We start from the raw sequence: 19,948 nt of genomic DNA on the forward strand, positions 1-19,948 counted from the left end.
CATTCATAATTTCTTGACAGAATAGTAAAGAAATCCAGAATTACAAGGGCCTCATTTCACTGCTTGCTAGACATACTGGGCAGAGTCTTTTCCTGTGAGCCCTTTCAGGCAAAGGGAAAAATCAACAAGCGTGTGTTCATTGTCAAGAATGTAAATAACCCAGCAACCAGGCATCAAAGGAGACGCAAATAAGCCTAGAAATGGTCCCTGCCAATGGAGGGTCTTGCAGTCCGACTTCATGTCCCTGTTGACTTTTGCTCTGTTGTGGGGCTTGGGATCTGTTGACTGCCTTTCTCCTGGTTATAATATCTACTGGGCAGTGGACGTGGCTTAGTGGTACGCGTTAGGGTGTGCTTGCCCCTGTAACTCAGAGGTCAGATCTTTTCTTAGAAGAACACAAAATAAATTAACTCAAAACAATGAAAACCATTTCAGATATGGGCAATGGTTCAACCAGAAATTGATATGTATCAGTGAGGGCCCTGTATTTGCCCAGACAAGCGTTTCCTGGCCTTTCAGTGCATTGATGAGAATCCTCATCCATAAACGAGATCAAAAAGCTAATCATGGGGTACAATAGTGACTTAAGTGTTTCCTTGTGTAAATCTGAGCTGAGTTACTTGAGCGGGTTATTCTAGATGAACTTCTTCCTCTTTTGTGGTTACAGGTATTCTGCCTGCTCTGCTGGTGTTTACTTTCCCTATAGTCACACTTCTTGACACACAGTGAAGCTGCTCTTGATGGCTGATAGGAGCACCGGGATTCAAGCATTCTTTTTTCTTTATTTCTGGTTTTTCCTGAGTGACAGGAAGCAATGTTATAATTGGGCCAGGATGATCCAGGGCGGACAAAGTTTTGGCTTAGATTTCATCTTGGCACTTCACCTTGTTTATTATACAGAAAAACAAAGCCAGCTAAGGGGCAAAGCAGAATTCTGTTGTGCATTTCTTCCAGTAAGAGGAGAATGGCATGCAAACACCTTGTTATTCCTATGCACCTACCCATCTGACTGTATCAGATCCTCCCTGTCAGCAGATAACAGAGGATTTGTCTCATGGCCCCAAATTAATACTGGACTCATCCCTCATTGAAACAGAGCAGAGTGATACTCACAGCTTCTCTCCATCGCATGGCGGCTTAGAAGAAGACAAAGGCCACTCAACGACTGCTACTCCAACATCTATCAGTAAGGACTGTAAAGCCCACGTGGCTTCAGCTATTGGAAAGAATCAATAAACCACGGGTGCTTTTGCAGTGTCTTTGGTGGAGGTACATCAGTTGGCTGTTGTCATGCTGTTACTCCTGATCAGAAGGTGTGGCTGGTGATGGTTCTCCGACTTTTCTGCTTTGTAGGTCTCTTAGAAGCCATTGTATATTAAATGCAAACTATATTTTCTTAATCTTCAAGTTTGGGTTTCTTAAACCCTAGAGTTAGTGACTTTGTTTAAGAGTAACAGATTGCTGGTGTGTGATTGGGTGGAAAAATCTGAATTATAGCACTATTTTCCTTGCATTAATAATATTATTTTGCCATTTATCCTCTGGACCACAAATCCATGGTGCAGGTGACTAAGAAGCAGTTCAAGGAAAGGAAAGAATAACCAAAGCCTCACATCTTTGAAACTTTGCATTTGCTATCCCAGTTGCACAGCCTAATTTTACCTTTCAATTCAGTAACACATTTTTTCCTCTTCATCAGCGGTGGGTTCAATTGAGTAAGAACTCAAGATTATGTAGTACCCGAGTTTTATGGTAACAATTCTAGAGGCATAAACCGTATTTGAATAACCCAAGCAGATGTTGCAATGCATGTCTCTTCTAGATATTAGGATCGCCACTCTCTTCCATTGAATGATGTCCAGATTGTACTGACTGCAAAATATTGATTCTGTTCAATAGGGTGACAAACTGCACCGTCTTTTGCTCCATGTTCACAAATAACAAGTGAAAAGTTTTTGCAGCAATTGCACATGCTGAAGACAAGCATGTTTTGGGTGGTGGTCTTACAAATGTGGGTTTACCATTGATTCCACCTCCACACAGATAGGAACGATGGAAGAAGAGGTGGAAATCTTCCTGAAGATGCAACTACTTCAGTGGAAGGTTACACTCATTCTCCAGATACAAATGAATACACAACCCTCACCCCAATGACCCCCACTAAGACTGGGTCCCCTGGAGTTACTGAAGTTACTGTTGTTGGAGATTCCACCTCTAAGGCTGATCTTACTTTACCAGGTAATTTGGCCATTTGATATCTGGTTTGCTTTCTCTGTAGGAAGAAACAACACATACTTTCACATAGTAAAGAACATCTTCTCTGTGGAGACTGTAATTATATTGATTTGTGTCATGGGAATGGCTTTTATCACAGGTCATCATTCTAATGCAGTAGATTTACTTTAGATGAATAATGCTTTTATTTGCCTGTGTAATTTCCATTTATTTTTTGTGACTTGGTTGTTATGGTAGAATTTCTTTCTTTGTCTTATTCCTGACCTTCTGATATATTTAATTGAACCATATGAAATCGACATTTTTGTAAGTAAAAGTAGTCAAGTATCAGTTTCATTTGATTTAGCTAATATATGCTGCTTATGTAAGGTTTTACCCAACTTGTGAATAATTTCCTTATACTAATGTCTTTGCTCTGAAGTTATTTTTTATTGGTGATAGATTGGTGGATTTTATTTTTGGTGAAGGGCTTATGGATACCTCTTCTAATTATGGTGCACGCTTAAAACTTTATGATTTAATCTACATTATGACTAGTTACCCTTTCTCAGACAGAGAGGCCTGGCGTGCTGCGGTTCATGGGGTCGCAAAGAGTTGGACATGACTGAGTGACTGAACTGAACTGAACTGACCCTTTCTCTTGTGAGAGCAAAAAGTTGATCGAAGGTGACTTATTCAATAAGTTACACATGGACCTTGCCATCCTTCCCATTTCTACTTTTGTTTCTCTGTTTGCATTAAGAAACTAATATTGAAGAAAAGGGAACTGCAAAATACTTACCCTGGCTAAGAAACTAAAATTGAACTCTCTCTTCCTGGTGCCAGATATTTAAGTGTTCTTACTAGTCAACCATTAAGGAATATTAAAGATCCATTATTTTAAATATATATATATATATATATATATATGTATATATATATATGTAGTAGCACATGTCTTTTCCTACCCCATACCCCCTCAGATGAACAATAAGTCTCATGAGAACTCGATATATAAAGCAGATGACTGTGCGATGCCGTGGCTGTTGTGGGATGCCATGTGCCTGGCCCGTATCCTAGAGCCCACATGCCTGGGCTGCCCATCTCAGGGCTTCAAGGGAAACAGTTGTAAAAAATCCTGACCTCAACAGTATCAGCATGACAAAGCCCCTTTACACCTGCTGGTTCTTTATTCGGCATGGTTCTGCCCTCAGTTGTTAAAAATTCCAAATAGCCGTGTCAGTATTCTTCTGGAGAAATGAATTTTAGAGCACTGCCTGGTTTCTCTTGGCAAAATAGGGCCCTTTATGCAGCCGAGTGAATTTAAATGGCCATTTTAACAGTTACAGTAGCCTCAAAGGATTACAGCGTATTTGTTAGTAAATAAAATGCTTTCTACAAAATCGATATTTACATACCCGATGCCTTCTGCATTCTGCAGCGGTACAGACAGATTTTCCATAGTTCTCCATGGATTAAATGATCTATCATCCTTGATTTTCTTCCAGAATACTCAGATAAGGCTAATTTCTTCCCATATATTTTTTTCTCGCCTTTTTACTTAATGTTAAGAATGAAAACATCCTTAATTGTAGTGGCTGTGGTCTTGGTGGTGATGGTGGTGGTGGTGGTGATGGTGGTGGTACTGAGTGCTTTGGTGTCAGCATTTCACAAATCCTGTTTTCAGTTTTTCTAACCATCAGCCAAGGAACAAAGCAATCTATTTCCTCCATACAATTGTGTAAGAGATTACAGATCGCCTATCTCCACTTTCTCTAAATAAGGACATTGTGAAGATCAGATTACTGTGTATTCCTTAGAGGAATTTTTCATAATGGGTGACCATAGCCATTTTATGAACCTGTTTCGTTTTACTTCAAGATTCCATTATAATTTTAGGAAATGTGTGGGCAGGAGGGGGAGGAACCAGAGTTTCCATATTCTGAACTCGAGATTTGAACTGTGGATCCAAATTTTAGCAATTCATGAACTTGTTTCAATGTAAAGCCTTCTGTGATGGATGTTTGAGAAGATGGGGTTATACTAACTCTTGGTATTGAAAATACAGATTTAAGTTTTTGGAAAATATGATTTGAAATATATTCTAATAACCAGGTACACCTTAGCCACATGTTAGTTATCTCCCCATTTCTTTTTCACTTATTTTCAGACTTTATTTTTTCTAAATTGAATTGACTTTTCTTTCTGAATCGTTACTGATTCAACCCCAAGCTACTTTATTGAACAAACAAAACATTTCTCAATTTCCTGCCTCAGAGAAATCTCTTTAAATGTCCCATGCCCTAAGCCACAGAGTACATGCATTCCCAATGATCACATCTATCATAATTTAAAGCATATAATTGTTACGTCAAAGACACATCAAATCCCAACCTCTGACTTGCCAAGACATCATAGTATTTTTGGTAGAGTTAAAATTTGGGGGTTTCTGCTGAAGCCACACTTCCTATGGTCATCCTTACTGGTCTGTGCTGTCCCAGTTTTTAAAATTTTGATCGAAGCTCTAACCCACTCATCAGTGAAGGAAGCAATGAACAAGAATTCATATCATGGACCCATTCGGAACTCCTTTGTCATTATTTTTGGTTACCTTTAAGAGACTTTGCAATGGGCTGTATGAAAATGCACAGGTGAGGAAGCCCAGATGGGGACGTACCTGAGCATACGGTATTGAACCTCCCTCTGTTGCTCCTTACAGGAGACTATGGCTCGTCCCACGACCCCAGTGGAAGGTCCTATACAACTCATGCATCTGAATCAGCTGGTGAGTTTGAGCTGCTTTTAGTCGTTTACTGTTACCATTATGGAACCTGCTAATTACTAATGATGTATGAGTCAGTGTCTCCCCAGAAGTGGTTTTTATACGTTCTTTGCATGCATCACAGTCACGGGGAGAACTTATTAAACTACGCTGCTGGGCCCCATCCTTAAATGTTTCTGCTTCGAGAGGAGTGGACTGAAGCCTGAGCATTTGTATTTCTAGTAATTTCTCTGGTGACGCTGATTCTGCTCAGACACGGACTCCACTTTGAGGACGACTGCTTTTGAGAAAATTCTTCCATCTGGAAAAATCAGGAAGAATTCAAGCAGGTGCTCAGTTTAACACTGCATTTTACCAGGGCGATTAAGAACATAGATTTTGGAGAAAGAATGGCCTGGGTTTGATTCCAGCTCCTTCACATGCCAACGAGGGACCTTGTTAAAAGGATCTGAGATTTGACTTCCTAACCAAAAAAATTGGGATGATAATAATTGTCACAGGGCATTGTTTTAAAGGGGCATTCCCAGTGGCTCAGTGGGTAAAGAATCTGCCTGCAATGCAGGAGACACAGGAGACTCGGGTTTGATCCCTGGATCAAGAAGGTCCCATGGAGGAGGAAATAGCAATCCACTCCAGTATTTTTGCTAAGAAAACCCCATGGATACAGTCCATGGGGTCACAAAAAGTCGGAAGTGACCGAGCATGCACACACACGCACGCCTGCCTTGTTTTAAAGACTCTTGTTTTAAAGCTCTTTAAAGACTTTAAAGCTCTTGTTTTAAAGACTAAATGATGTATACTTGTAAAGTCTTTAGCATAATTCCCCTGCCCACCGCACATGGCATAATAACTAGCCTTTACTGAGAATTTACTGTGTGGTGGTGGCATCGTTCTGAACACTTTACACATGTTAGGTTGGACCATCTGAAACTGCCACTTCTGTAGATCAACAGTCAGGTATCAGTGATTCCCTGTATTTCATCTTTTATGTTCTTATTTAATTATGTCAGTAATTGTATTATCCTAGTATTACAAATGAGAAAATAAGGCTAAGCAGCATGGCTGAGTTGACTTGGTAGAGTTGAATGGTGAAGCCAGGTTTTAAGCCCAGGGATCTTGTGTTGCCTCTCAGAAGCATGATCTGGAGAAATACCCTGTAATGACCATCATTACTGCCATAATTACTGTAATGACCACACCTCTAGAAATATCACTCCAGGCAGCAAAAGTCTGCCATGAGGCAGGTTGACTTGTGATCACTAATGTTGCTCCTGAAAGGGTCTGCCAATGCTGTCTCACTGTGGTCTCCCTGATTATTGCCAGCCCAGGCGACCCCATGCCAGCCAAGTAACCCCATATGAACTATTGTCCTTCCCCTCCTTCCCAGCTGGGAGTAGGGTTGCCTCCAAGCTTGAGGGTTCACACACTTAAAACAAATATTGAAATGGATATTTACATGGTGGCTTCAGTAATAACCTATCCTGTAAGAGCACAGGGATGTAGGGGCCCAGTAGAAGTGCTTCTAAAATAAAGACAGAAGTCCCAGGCTTTCTGGGGGCCTTGGGTGGGGCATTTAACCTTTTCCAATTTCGATTTATTAGTAAAAAAGGAGATCAGGACACAGGCCTCTGTTACCTCCTAGAGCTCTTGTGAAGAGCATGCTGTATTAAAAATATGAAAGTGTTTTGAAAACTATATGGAGCTATTACTATAAGAAGGTGCTCTTTAGTTTGGGGTTTTTTTTTGCGGGGGTGGGGGGATGCTTTTTAAGCATGGTCCCTGGACCAGTAGCAGGGACATCACCTAAGAGCTGTCTGGAAATGCGGACTCCCCAGACCACTGAATCAAGAACTGTATTTTATCCAGGCCTACCCCACCCTGCTCCCACTAGGCAGTCTGTATGTACTTTAAAGTTTGAGAAGCACCGTTTAGACTTTTTCCTCACAGTGTGAGCCACCTGTGCACATGCCTCAGATTGGATCTCACCTCCCAACTGCATTGTCAAGCATCCCTCTTTGCAGAACTTACTTCCCCAACCAGCCCTACCCCGGCTGGATTCACAGAGCTCTAGGGTGCAAGACCAGGCCTGCTGGGTCTCATTCGTCTTCTCCGGCTCTTTCTTGAAGTAAGAATCAGGTGGGCAGGGGTTAGTCTCTAATGTTTGCCTCCTGAGTAGGTGTGTGTTGTTCAAATGGAAGGTTTCATCTGGTTGTACACACACCCAGATCTTTCCTTTCTGGGAGCGCTTTTTATGAAAATCAAAATAAAGAGATGATGACCCATTGATGGCCTCCCGTTCAAATATCAAAGGCTGCTGTGAGTCAGACACAGACCAGCGAGAGTGGCTGTACCCCTTAAGTGGTTATCAAGGCAAAGATCTGTAGTTTAGATGGCTAGTATCCCATGACCTGTTCAGGCTAGCACCTGCCAGTAATGACCAAGGCCTCTGGGAGGCAGCTAGAAGAATCCCCTTGGATTCCTTCTGACTGACAGAAGACACTGTCAAAATGGCCTGCTGAAACAGCCAAATGTCCAGTAGAATTTGTTTTGCTCCATTTTGAGTTTAACTAATACATTGAATCACATAAACTGTGAAGAAGGCTGAGCCCACCGAAGAATTGATGCTTTTGAACTGTGGTGTTGGAGAAGACTCTTGAGAGTCCCTTGGACTGCAAGGAGATCCAACCAGTCCATTCTGAAGGAGATCAGCCCTGGGATTTCTTTGGAAGGAATGATGCTAAAGCTGAAACTCCAGTACTTTGGCCACCTCGTGCGAAGAGTTGACTCATTGGAAAAGACTCTGATGCTGGGAGGGATTGGGGGCAGGAGGAGAAGGGGACAACAGAGGATGAGATGGCTGGATGGCATCACTGACTCGATGGACATGAGTCTGAGTGAACTCCAGGAGTTGGTGATGGACAGGGAGGCCTGGCGTGGTGTGATTCATGTGGTCGCAAAGAGTTGGACATGACTGAGTGACTGAACTGAACTGAACTGAGTACACTGAATTGCATAAACAGGAGCCATTCTACTCAAAATAACCACAGCCATCAAAATTTCAGAGTTCACCATGTACAGTCAGAAATTTGACTCTGAGAAAAGGCTATTTAAGTTCTGCCCATCTTCATGGGGTCACAAAGAGTCGGACACGGCTGAGCAACTGACCGACAACAACATCTTCATTCATTGATTAGCCAAACAGACTTCCTGTTTTTTTTTTACTTCCCTGGGAACCCTTCAGGATTTTGCAGTGGGTTTCCATTGGGTAGGGGGAAAGAGTTTATTTTAGTGGGAATTTTTCACATTTTGTTTTGAAACAGTGGAGGAAGCACAACACACACACACACACACACACACGCACACACACACACCAAAGCTTTCATTTGGGTGAGTCTCTTCACAAAATGCCTTAGAAGTTTCATTTAAAACATGATTCCTCCCTCATTGTGATGAACCTCCTGTTCTGACTTGTGAATTCTTTATCTTGTGATTCTTCCTGCTTCCTTCCAGTTTGGATTCTTTGTCTCCTGATTTGATTTTGTAGCAGCAGAGAATGTTGTCTTCTAAGAAGTACATGTTTTGTGAATATAGACATATTAGCCTGCACTCTCCTTAGGGTGATTTTTCAAAAAGAAAAAGGGACATTGCCCACCCCACCCTACCCTGAATCTTTTTTTTTTTTTATGTTTATGACTATTGAAGATGTTGGACGTAATTTTTAGGTTTGCTTTGAACTACCTGAAGCATTTGAATCCCCTGGGGATCTTGTTAAAATGAAGATTCTGAGGTTTGGGATGAAACCTGAGGCTGTGTATTACCAGCAAGCTCCCATGGTGATGTTGCTGGTCAAGGGTAGCAAGGTCTTAAATTAAAAATAGAGAATTGTAATGTTGCCAAGTTGAAGATTGTACTGCTTGCTGTACAACAGGCCAATAAATCAAGAGATGAGTTGGTGGAGCAAGGATTAGTGACTTTATTCGGAAAGCCAGCAGACAAAGATGGTGGACTGGTGTCCCAAAGAACCATCTTGCTTGAGTTAGAATTCAGGCTTCTTTTATACTAATAGAGACAGAAGTGAAATCAAACTTTTCCTGGTTTCCATCAGGCTTGTTAATTTCTTCCTTTCTGCAGTCATTCATAGGTGGGGCTTGTCAGGATGCTTCCTATGAACTAGACCAAGATATTTTAGGTTAATGCTCATTCCCTGGAAGGCAGGGTTCCCAGAGATGGGCCACTATGTATAATGTAAGCTTATAGATAGCATTTCTTTAATGATTAGCTGGTAATCTAAACAAAGGTTCTTCCCTATTACAGTAACTGCACACAATTACCCTTCTTGTTCACTTTTTTAAACCTCTATAAAATGATGATGAAGCAGATTCTATTATTACCCCTATATTATGAGTGAGAAAACAGACCTGGCGAGAGATGACTTGTCCCAGCAGATATTACTGGTGAGAGACAGAGGTAGGACTTGAATGCAGGGCTATCTTGATTGATTTATAGCCTCTTAAATACTGCATAGTACTACTGCTGAAAATTCTCATACTCTTGTTGAAAAATGACATTTCTAAGCCTTACCCTTAATCAAAGAGAGCTCTTCTGGAGGGTGTTTCTTTCATACAACACAAAATGGATGTCTGTGGGTTGGATCTATAGCTTTGCAATGATGTAGCATGTAGAGTTTGGCCTTATGTGTTGCTCAGTAAGAAACTCCTGGTTACACGTTCCGTTTGTTGAGAATTGTTTTTTCTCTTTAGGACACTCAAGTGGGAGTGAAGACCATGGGGCAAACACAACCTCAGGTCCTATACGGAAACCTCAAATTCCGGGTGAGTTTTGAGCTGTGAAGGAAAGAAATACTAAAAGCAGGTCTCTCTGAACATCACAGAAGGGAAGAAGAGACCAGTTGGAAAGCACATTCTCCTACATGTCTACCCTTGAACCTGATGGCTCCTCTTTGTGAGCTAAAGGGTGAATGCAGTACCACAGCCCCTTGAGAAAGAATGAAATCTTTCCTTCTGCCTTGGTCCCGTAGATTGGCTGAGCTCATGTTTGGGCCTGTCCCTAGTCTGTCCCAAAGAGCCTTGTTAGTTACTAAAGCTCCCTCCCCAAGTGAGTGATCTTCCTGTCCCAGGGGACAGGAACTTGAGGCCAGTTCCCTCTCTATTTCCGGGTTTGAGGGTGGATGTGTAACTTTCTCCTCACATTGCAGACGATGGGGAAATACAAGAGTCATGTGCATTGGGTGGAGTGAAAATATTCTTCTGGCCCCCGAACTGCTTTTCACGAGGGACGATCTTTACTGATTCAGAGGGAAGAAAGTTTAAGAATATGGTGAGAGGGCTGGGCCACCTGGCTCCCTTGAGCATCAAGATTTAAGGCATTTGAGGCAAATGCTTTCTTTGGCTTAGGCTCCAAACTGGACATGTGTAAAGTGGGATTACCATTAAGGAAGGTTTTTCCTAGAGTTGTCAATTATTCTTTTAATTCTCTGCTCTACAGAGCTCTCAAGCTGAGCCTCCCTTAGGAAGAGGGCAGAACATGGTGTGGCCTATGTCCCCTTGCCTTGGCTTCCCTGAGCAGAGCATGTGAAGTCGGAGGAATGGACTAAGGGGGTGGTGGGAGGCAGTTGCTATAATCAGGCAGCAGGACTTTCCCCAGCTCTAGTGAGAGTGAGTGTGGAGCATCTTAGGGCTAGACCCACGGGGAAAGAACAGAAAGGATACCTTTCTGTCAGCCTCCACATCTCCTGACTCAGCCTCCCTCCCCAGACTCATCAAATCAGGGAGGGGTTAGGCTGAGGCAGTACTGAGAAAGAAATCAGAGGAAAATGAAGTGTCTCCAAGAAGAGTAGCCAGTGAATGACTTCCCATCTTTCTTGTTCCTTCAGCTTCAGTTCATTGCATGGATATACAATCTACTTTGCTATTAAATTTATTCAGATTGTCAAGTTATATTTTAATCCTACTATAGCTTGGTTTTAAAAACATGTATGTAACATTTTATTGGTTTACAAGTGATACACTAATTATTGGAGGCATTTTCGAGAATACTGCTGAACAAAAGGGTAAAAATATAGTTCCCTTGTTATCTACCTCACCATCCAGAGTACCATAGTAATCATTTTCATGTGTGTCTTTTCCATTATTTTTCTATCTGATTTCTATACAAACATGTAATTTGACACACTGTTTAGTAAACTCATTCCCAACTGGCGGGTCACAGCTTTTCAATGTCAGTAAATAGTCTTCCTCTGTATCTTAGTACACAATACAGTGGATGGACCCTAATTCATTTAACCAATCCCTTATTGTTGAATAGTAGATGGTTTCCAACTTTTATAAATAGCTCAGTAAGAAACATCTTTATAGCCAAGTCTGAGGTCCTGTATTCCTAGAAGTATAACTGATGGATCAAAGGCTGTACATTTTGAAGGATTTTGGCAAATTTTGCCAAATGACCCTCCTGACCGCTCCACAGGGATGTCATTTCTGCCACCCACTAGTATATGACCTCCATTTTTGTTCCTTAATAAAATATAATGCGAATGCTCTCATATAGAAAAGGAATGATACTTTTAAGGAACATTCTTTTAATTTATTTAATAATATCGCACCAAAGGCATCCACAGATTTTACAGTTCATTCTATGCTTTTTGGAAATGTGTTTCTCCTGGGGGAACTCGGAAATCTTGATTGATCATAAGGTATGATAAACAGGCCTGTTAGACAAAGACCTATAGCAAATGGTTCTTCCACTATTAGCTGGCTGTTGGCTAGACCTTTGGTTGGACCCATGTGTAGAGCTGACTGTAGCTCTTGTTTGGACCAATTTATAAAGTGCATTCCCCAAGCTCATGCATGTCTTTGGCTTCCCACCAGAATGGCTGATCATCTTGGCATCTCTCCTGGCCTTGGCTTTGATTCTCGCGGTTTGCATTGCTGTCAACAGTAGGAGAAGGTAAGGCGATGCTCCTCAGGGCCTTAACTTTGAAAGGGCATCATTTAAACTTAGGCTGTAAAACTACTAAGTATAAAATACAAGTTACAAGGATACATTGCACAACACAAGGAATATAGCCAATATTTTGTATTAACATTATATGGAGTGCAATCTATAGAAATGTTGAATTACTATGTTGTATATGTGAGACTAATAGAATATTGTGAGTCAGCTATACTTCAATCAGGAAAAAAAAATAAAAGCCATAGGCAATATGTCCTTGCTACTCAAGAGTATAGCCCCTGCAACCAGCAGCCTCTGCACCCTGGAAGCTTGTCAGAAATGCTACATCTCAAGCCCTACCCCAGTCCCCGGTATCAGAGTCTGTGTTTTGATAAGACCCCAGGGACTCATGTGGACAGTACAGTTTAAGAAGCTCTGCTCTGGTATATTCTTTAGAGAAGGGAGACTGTGATTCTTTGGACATCTGCTTTTAAATGGGTCTCCTGTGGGTCTTAATTTTGGGGTATGTGATGAGAGTTGTGTAATATCTCACCAGTAAGACATGAAATAGTATACTCATTCATTGATTCATTTGGCTTCCCTGGTGGCTGAGATGGTGAAGAGTCTGCCTGCAATGCAGGAGACCTGGGTTCAATCCCTGGGTCAGGAAGATCCCTTGAAGGAGGGCATGGCAACTCACTCCAATATTCTTGCTGGGAAAATCCTGTGGATAGAGGAGTCTGGTGGGTTACAATCCATCTGGTCACGAAGAGTCAGACAGGACTCAGAGACTAACACTTTCACTCTGATTCACTGAACAAATATTTATCAAGTGTCTTCACAGTGCACAAAAATGCTGTATAGAGATTCAGGGATTGGCCCTTTAGCCTGTCTGAGGCCCCTAGAAACCTCTAGAACCCTTACCTAGAGCAGGCATTGGGTTTGTGATTTTTTTTTTTTTTTTTTTTTTTTTGGGTAATGACACTATTTTCTGCTTTCTGAAAGCTGTCATCAAAAGGATTCAGGTTATGGCCTAGGAAGAGTTCCCTGAGACTTTCCATGGAAAATCTGAAAAAAGACAGTCACCTCCCTAGACCTGGCGTGTGGGTTGTTTTCATATCATCAGACATCTCTTCTCTCCCTCCCTCAACCAAGGCCTATTGTTTTGGAATGCATATACCTGACTGAGCTGTGACCAGCCTCTAGAAATAATGCTGCATTTAAAATGAAGCAAAGGAAAACAGTAATTCTAGCATCAGAGAAAATGAACTTTCACAGGAGTACTCCAGAAATATAGCTCTAAATTTCAAGACACTCAAAGATGCACAATTTTTCTCCAAAAAAATGCAGAGGAACATCAAACTTTTTGTAAATGTCCCTTGAGGTTTCTTCTTACAAAGCAAAAGAATCTTATTTCCAAGTGGGGCCACATTTATTGTGTCATTAGATCATCAAACAGGTCAGAAAATGCCCCTACATTTGGGAAAAGACCTGGAGAAAATTCTAGAATCTTTCTTGTTGGCTTTTGGAAAGCCAAGGAACAGCTAGCTAATTCCATTGCCATTTATGGCCCATGCAGTATCTTTCCTTTTTGGAGGAAATCAAATAATGTCATTTTAGATTCATACAAGTTAATGAAAGTGCTTTTAAAGTCAAATAGATGGGTTTTTATCTGTAAAACAAAAAGAAATTTAGCCAATTGCATAAGGAACAAAAACTAGGAAAAGAAGTAGGAAAGACCTCCTAAAAATCTCCCATGACTAAATGGAAAGAGATTTTTTTTTTTAGTTGAATTTAAATAATATGACTTAGGGAGCCCTTACAAAGAGTCTTTACACTTTCCTTCAGCCTCTGTGCTTTTTTCGTAGATGACTTTTGTTCGATTAAATATGAGTTTCCTATTGTTGGAAATCAGTCCTTTTGTTCCAGGCCCTAAAATGTAGCACTACTGCTCACATATACAGCCTATAAGCTCTGCACATGTCGCCACAGAATCGTTGGCCTCAGATGCTCTCAACGTGGGGGAGAACTCGGAGAAGTGTCTCAGCTGTCCCCTGAGCAGCTAGTGTGACTGGTTAGCTCGTGTGTCACTTCCCATCATGTCAGCAGCATAAGCAGGCCCCCTTGCTTCCCCACCCCCTCCTCCCAATACCAGCAGTCACTCCGGCAACCAGCAAACAGGGACACACAGGATCCAGTAGAGCAAGTGTCTCACCGGGAGAGTAGCTGCTCGGATGCTCTGAATTACCATGTCCTGATTTGATAATCGAAAACAGATTTGCCGCAGAGCTAAAGACTGATTAACGGCTGCAGAGGCCCTGGGATATACACTGTGATTCTAAAGCCACCAGCCCATTTCTAATCCTCTCAAAAGGCAGAGGCCTTTCTACTTGGAGCGTGGCGTTCTAGAGGGATACAGAATCCTATTTTCATCAAAGAAAGTTTGTTTGAAGATAAGAGGCCTATACCAGGCATTCACTTATTCAGCAAATGTGTTTTGAGGGGTGGCTGTGATGTCAGCACTACAGAGGAGGAAGAGATGAAAACAAAAAGGGTACCATGCCTTCTCTGCAAAAATCTTGAGGTTTTGTGGCAGTATTGGCCTGTTCACTTTGAGTCGGCTATTGTTTATTGCCAACATACTCTGGGCCAGGCCGTGTTATATGAGTTACGATTAAAAGATAGAAGTGGAAAATCATTAACTACTGAAGTTGAGGTTGGAGAGTTAAACACGGGCTTCCATGAAGGAGTGATCTGTGAGTTCCATCGTCTTAAAGATGCCGATTTAGGGGTCCTGTAATTTCTCTCGCTTTCCCAGTCCCTGTCTTAGCCCACATTATTACCTTTCCTGCTGTTCTTTTTATAACCAGAGTCCCTGAATTGCACCTTTCCAGTGGAAATCAGAACTGTATTCACTCTCTGTAAGAGCCGACAGCTCTTTTAGGAATCAGTTGGATTGGTAGCTATTGGATGAGACTGAAGAGAAGAAGTTAGATGCCTTTCTCCTTAAAGAATTTATCGGGTTTGTGTGAAGAGGAGAGAGAAAGCTTCACAGAAGGGAAGTGATTAAGAAATGTTTCTGTATCGATTGTGCAGAAAAGGCCTTTGCCTGCTTGCACTGTCAAGGGAATAATCATCCTGTCTCTACACCCCGGAGGGCAGCCATGCACCCTCAGCCTGGTGTGTCCCCTCCGTAAATCTCCATGACTTAGAAATGTCTTCCTTCTTTTAAGCTACAGCCTAGTTCACTCTAATCTAAGCTCACCCAAACTCCTTCTGCCCTCTACAACAGAGCTGTCCGGTAGAACTTTCTGTGATGACGAAAGTGTTCCACATTTGTTCTCATATACAACCATGAACCACTTATGGCTGCTGAGGCTCCTGATGTGGCCAGTTCAACTTAAGAAGTGAATTTTTGATTTTATTTCATTTGAACTAGTTTATATCTTATGGCTGGTGTCTACTGGCTGGAATGGCAAAGCTCCAACACACTACAAAATAGATCTCTAAGTGTTTTTCAGGACTGTCAGGTAGATAAGACATAAGATCAGTTTTGTTTTCTGGGTTTTTTTGCTATTGATGTTGTTTTTAAGGAAGGGGAGGTGGCCAGAATGATCCTTGTAGTAATGGATTAGAACTGATGACATCAGTATGAACTTAATACAGATGTTTACATATAGAATTATTCATTTATTTTTATTTTTTGGCCACGGCATGTGGGATCTTGCTTCCCAGTTGGCTCGGTGGTAAAGAATCTGCCTGCCAAACTGAAAACGCAGGTTCGATTCCTGCATTGGGAAGATCCCCCGGAGCTGGAAATGGCAACCTACTCCAGTATTATTGCTTGGGAAATCCCATGAGCAGGGGAGCCTGGGAGACTACAGTCCACAGGGTCACAAAGAGTTGGACACGACTGAGCCACTAAACAACAACATGTGGTATCTTAGTTCCCCAACCAGGGATTGTACCTGCAACCCCTGCTTTGGAAGCTCAGAGTCCCAACCACTGGACCACCAGGGAAGTCCCAAGACCAGTTGTTAACTTACCTTACCCCTTAACTTTTAAGATAAACTCCTCCATGCCCTAAAGAACATGTTTCCTGGCTTCTAAACCCCACACAGGCTGCCCACCCACTCCTGGCCAGGCTTCAGTCTGACAGCTTCCTCATTGTGAGGTCACTTGCGTCCTCAGCTGATGCCTGAGATTGAAGAGGAAAGGAGATACAGGCAAGATGTGGTTCAGTAAAGATCTCTGACCTTTAGAGTCAAAAAGTCTTAAGTTGTAAATACTAGACTGTAGTTCCTGCCATAACTAGCGGGGTAGCTTTGGGTGATATGCTTGACTTCTTGGACTCAGAATAAGAGATATGCTGGATCACTTCTGAAGTCCCTTCAGCTCTCATGTTTCTTTTTAAATTCCTGTAACTACTAAGAAAGGAAAAAATGAGAGCTTGCTTTTTAAAAGTACTTATAAATTGCCCAGAGCACCAAATATTGGGCTGAGTTATTTATGAGCATCACCCTGCCCTCCTGAAAGAACTCAGACAGAAAACAGAGACACATAAATCCAGAGGGAAATGGGGGCAGGACCAAACCCAAGCACAACATTCCTCCATCCTGCAGGTCTGATGTTACCCACTTTCAAAATCAGCTTCATTTAGGGTAATAACGTTAATCCCCACCTCAGCCCCTTGCACAAACATTTATCTTATGATTATAAATCACTTTCCTGCACTGTTTCATCCAACTTCTCAAGTACCCGTTTGGTGGATGAGTGGAAATTACTTTAATAAGATACCTTTTCTCCAAAGACCATCTGATACAAACTATTGGGTTGGCCACAAAGGTCATTTGGGTTTTTCTGTAAGATGTTATGGGAAAAACAAACAAACTTTTTTGCCAACCCCATATTATATATAACATGAATAAATGACACGGTCCTACTCTATAGCACAGACAACTATATTTAATATCCTGTGATAAACCATAATGGAAAAGAACATGAAAAAGAACATATGTATGTGTGTATCAGTTCAGTTCAGTTCAGTTCAGTCACTCAGTCGTGTCCGACTCTGCAGCCCCATGGACTGTAGCACCCCAGGCCTCCCTGTTCATCACCAACTCCTGGAGTTCACTCAAACTCATGTCCATTGAGTCGGTGATGCCATCCAACCATCTCATCCTCTGTCATCCCCTTCTCCTCCTGCCTTCAATCATTCCTAGCATCAGGGTCTTTTCAAATGAGTCAGTTCTTCACATCAGGTGGCCAAAGTATTGGAGTTTCAGTTTCAGCATCAGTCCTTCCAATGAATATTCAGGACTGATCTCCTTTAGGATGGACTGGTTGGATCCCCTTGCAGTCCAAGGGACTCTCAAGAGTCTTCTCCAACACCACAGTTCAAAAGCATCAATTCTTTGGCACTCAGCTTTCTTTATAGTCCAACTCTCACATACATACATGACCACTGGAAAAAACCATAGCCTTAACTAGATGAACCTTTGTTGGCAAAGTAGTGTCTCTGCTTTTTAGTGTGCTGTCCAGATTGGTCATCTTCCCTGGGTTGGGAAGATCCTCTGGAGAAGGAAATGGCAACCCACTCCAGTACTCTTGCCTGGAAAATCCCATGGATGGAGCAGCGTGATAGGCTATAGTCCCTGGGGTTGCAAAAAGTCCGACATGACTGACAAGTGACTTCGCAAGGTTGGTCATAACTTTCCTTCCAAGAAGTAAGCGTCTTTTAATTTCATGGCTGCAGTCACCATCTGCAGCAATTTTGGAGCCCCCCCAAATAAAGTCTGCCACTGTTTCTCCATCTATTTGTCATGAAGCGACGGGACCAGATGCCATGAGCTTTGTTTTCTGAATGTTAAGCTTTAAGCCAACTTTTTCACTCTCCTTTTGCACTTTCATCAAGAGGCTCTTTAGTTCTTCTTCACTTTCTGCCATAAGGGTGGTGTGTGTGTATAGCTGAGGGTTTTCCAGGTGGGGCTAAGGGTAAAGAATCCACCTGCCAGTGCAGGTAGATGTGAGAGATGCAGGTTCAGTCTGTGGGTCGGGAAAATCTCCTGGAGGAGGGCATGGCAACCCACTCCAGTATTCTTGCCTGGAAGATCCCTTGGACCGAAGCACCTGGTGGGCTACAGTCCATGGCGTTGAAGAGTCAGACAGTACTGAAGTGACTTGTTACACATGAACGTCTATAACTGAGTCACTTTGCTGTACAGCAGAAAGGAACACAACGTTGTAAATCAACTGTACTACAACAAAATTAAATTTAAACCAAGAGCTGCAAAAGCAAAGACAAATGAGATAACCCTTGGTAATCCGAATAAAACACAGGCAGCACCTCCCTTTGGCCTTTTACGACATTTTCATCGTAAACATAACAAGAGGAGTGGAGGTAGCAGAAGAATCAGCAAACATTTCACATGGCTCTGTTTATACTAACAAGTACAGCAAGTGCCTCTAGAACATTCACTGTGTTTCGGGTGCCGTTCTAAGTGCTTATCCAAGGCCTCGATTTCCTTACTATTCCTTGTTCAGAAAAGCAACAGATAAAATGGTGGTAAACTCATGTATCCAGTGCCAGCCTCTGGTTCAAGGGATTTCCACAGTCTTGTGACATTGGCACTCTTAACAGCCTGGTGTTACAGATAAGAAAGCTCAGATAAGTTAAGTGAGTTGCCTGAGGTCACACAGTGGTAAGGCCCTCAAGCCAGGCCTTCCAAGCCCCTGCTCTTGTCTATGTGGATCCATATGCTCAGCCCTACAGATCAGCAGAGGTCAAGTGTCCTTCCTCCCGCCCTCATCAAGAGTCACGCCAGAGGATACAGGATCAACCTCATATTCAGGAGGTATAATTTTTACTTCCCCAAACAAGTGGTTAAAGTTTATGGCCCTGGCAGTTCCAGAGGGAATGGCCCATGATCATGAATAATAGAAGCTTTGTCTCTACAACTCCAAATATCCAGCGGCAAAGTGAACAATTCCGACTTCATACTTGTTCCAGATCTCCAGATGGTTAGCAGCATGAATAAAGCAAGGGCAGTAGAGCTGAGACTTTGGGTCATAAAAGCCTACATTTGAATGTTGCCTCTGTCCCTCTTACTGGCTGTGTGACCTCAAGCCAGTTACTAAACCTCCCTGAGCCTCAGTTTCCATTGCTGTATAATGGGAATAACAGCTGCTTTGTGAGATTATTGTAAAGATTACGTGAAATTACATGTAAAGTGCCTGACATTCAGGAAGTGTCCAATAAACGCACATTTCCCCTCACTCCTGCTCTACTTGTAGTTGTGAGGGTTTGCACCTTTGCTTTTGTTTAAGCAGCATCTGACTTCTTGATGTGTGGCAGTGATCGTGTTCCAGGAAAGAGGAAGCATTGCTTCAGGCTGGGGCGGGGATAAGGCAATGCCCTGACCCAGCAACAAGATCAAGGTCATGCTCATCTATAGCAGACCTTCTGCATTTGAGTAATGTTATTAAGAAATCTTAAATAGTGAACGACTTCCCTTATATAGTTAAACTTCCCGTATCTAAGGTTACATGGCAATGAACCAAGCATAAGGGAAAAATCAGTGTGGCCTTATATCTTCCCTGGTGGCTCAGATGGTAAAGAATCTGGCTGCAATGCAGGGTTCAGTCCCTGGGTTGGGAAGATCCCTTGGAGAAGGGAATGGCAACCCATTCCGGCATTCTTGCCTGGAGAATTCCATGGACAGAGGAGCCTGCTGGGCTAGAGTCCATGGAGTCGTAAAGAGTCAGACACGACTGAGCAACTAACACTATACTTCTAGCAAAGCGGTGCCTCATTCTTCTTCGTATTTGCAATAATAACCCTGACAACGCCAACAAAGTGTTGACTGGGAGAGGAAGTAAAGGGACTTTCTTGAATACACAAATCAGAATGATTTACAGTCATCCCGTTGATGGTTTATCTAAGCCTGCAGAAACAGCCAGAGTTTAACAGAGGCAAACATTTCCCTTACATGATTTGATGGAAGG

At 42.2% G+C, this 19,948-nt stretch overlaps 1 protein-coding gene across 27 annotated transcripts in view; it reads left to right on the top strand.

Moving 5' to 3' along the window:
* The window catches only part of CD44 (CD44 molecule (Indian blood group)), an 89,412-nt gene that overhangs the window by 67,991 nt on the left and 1,473 nt on the right, over nt 1-19,948 (top strand). For 11 of the 27 annotated variants that reach the window (XM_027979619.3, XM_042233342.2, XM_042233345.2 and 8 more), the window contains 5 exons: nt 1,097-1,186; nt 2,044-2,238; nt 4,934-4,999; nt 9,757-9,828; nt 11,881-11,959. In XM_027979619.3, the coding sequence (XP_027835420.2) occupies nt 1,097-1,186; nt 2,044-2,238; nt 4,934-4,999; nt 9,757-9,828; nt 11,881-11,959 (502 nt within the window). The remainder of the gene's footprint in view (nt 1-1,096; nt 1,187-2,043; nt 2,239-4,933; nt 5,000-9,756; nt 9,829-11,880; nt 11,960-19,948) is intronic. The other 16 variants (XM_027979621.3, XM_042233343.2, XM_042233349.2 and 13 more) reach the window with 3 other exon arrangements.

The sequence above is a fragment of the Ovis aries genome, chromosome 15 (assembly GCF_016772045.2).
Source record: "Ovis aries strain OAR_USU_Benz2616 breed Rambouillet chromosome 15, ARS-UI_Ramb_v3.0, whole genome shotgun sequence".
NCBI classification, from domain to species: Eukaryota; Metazoa; Chordata; class Mammalia; order Artiodactyla; family Bovidae; genus Ovis; species Ovis aries.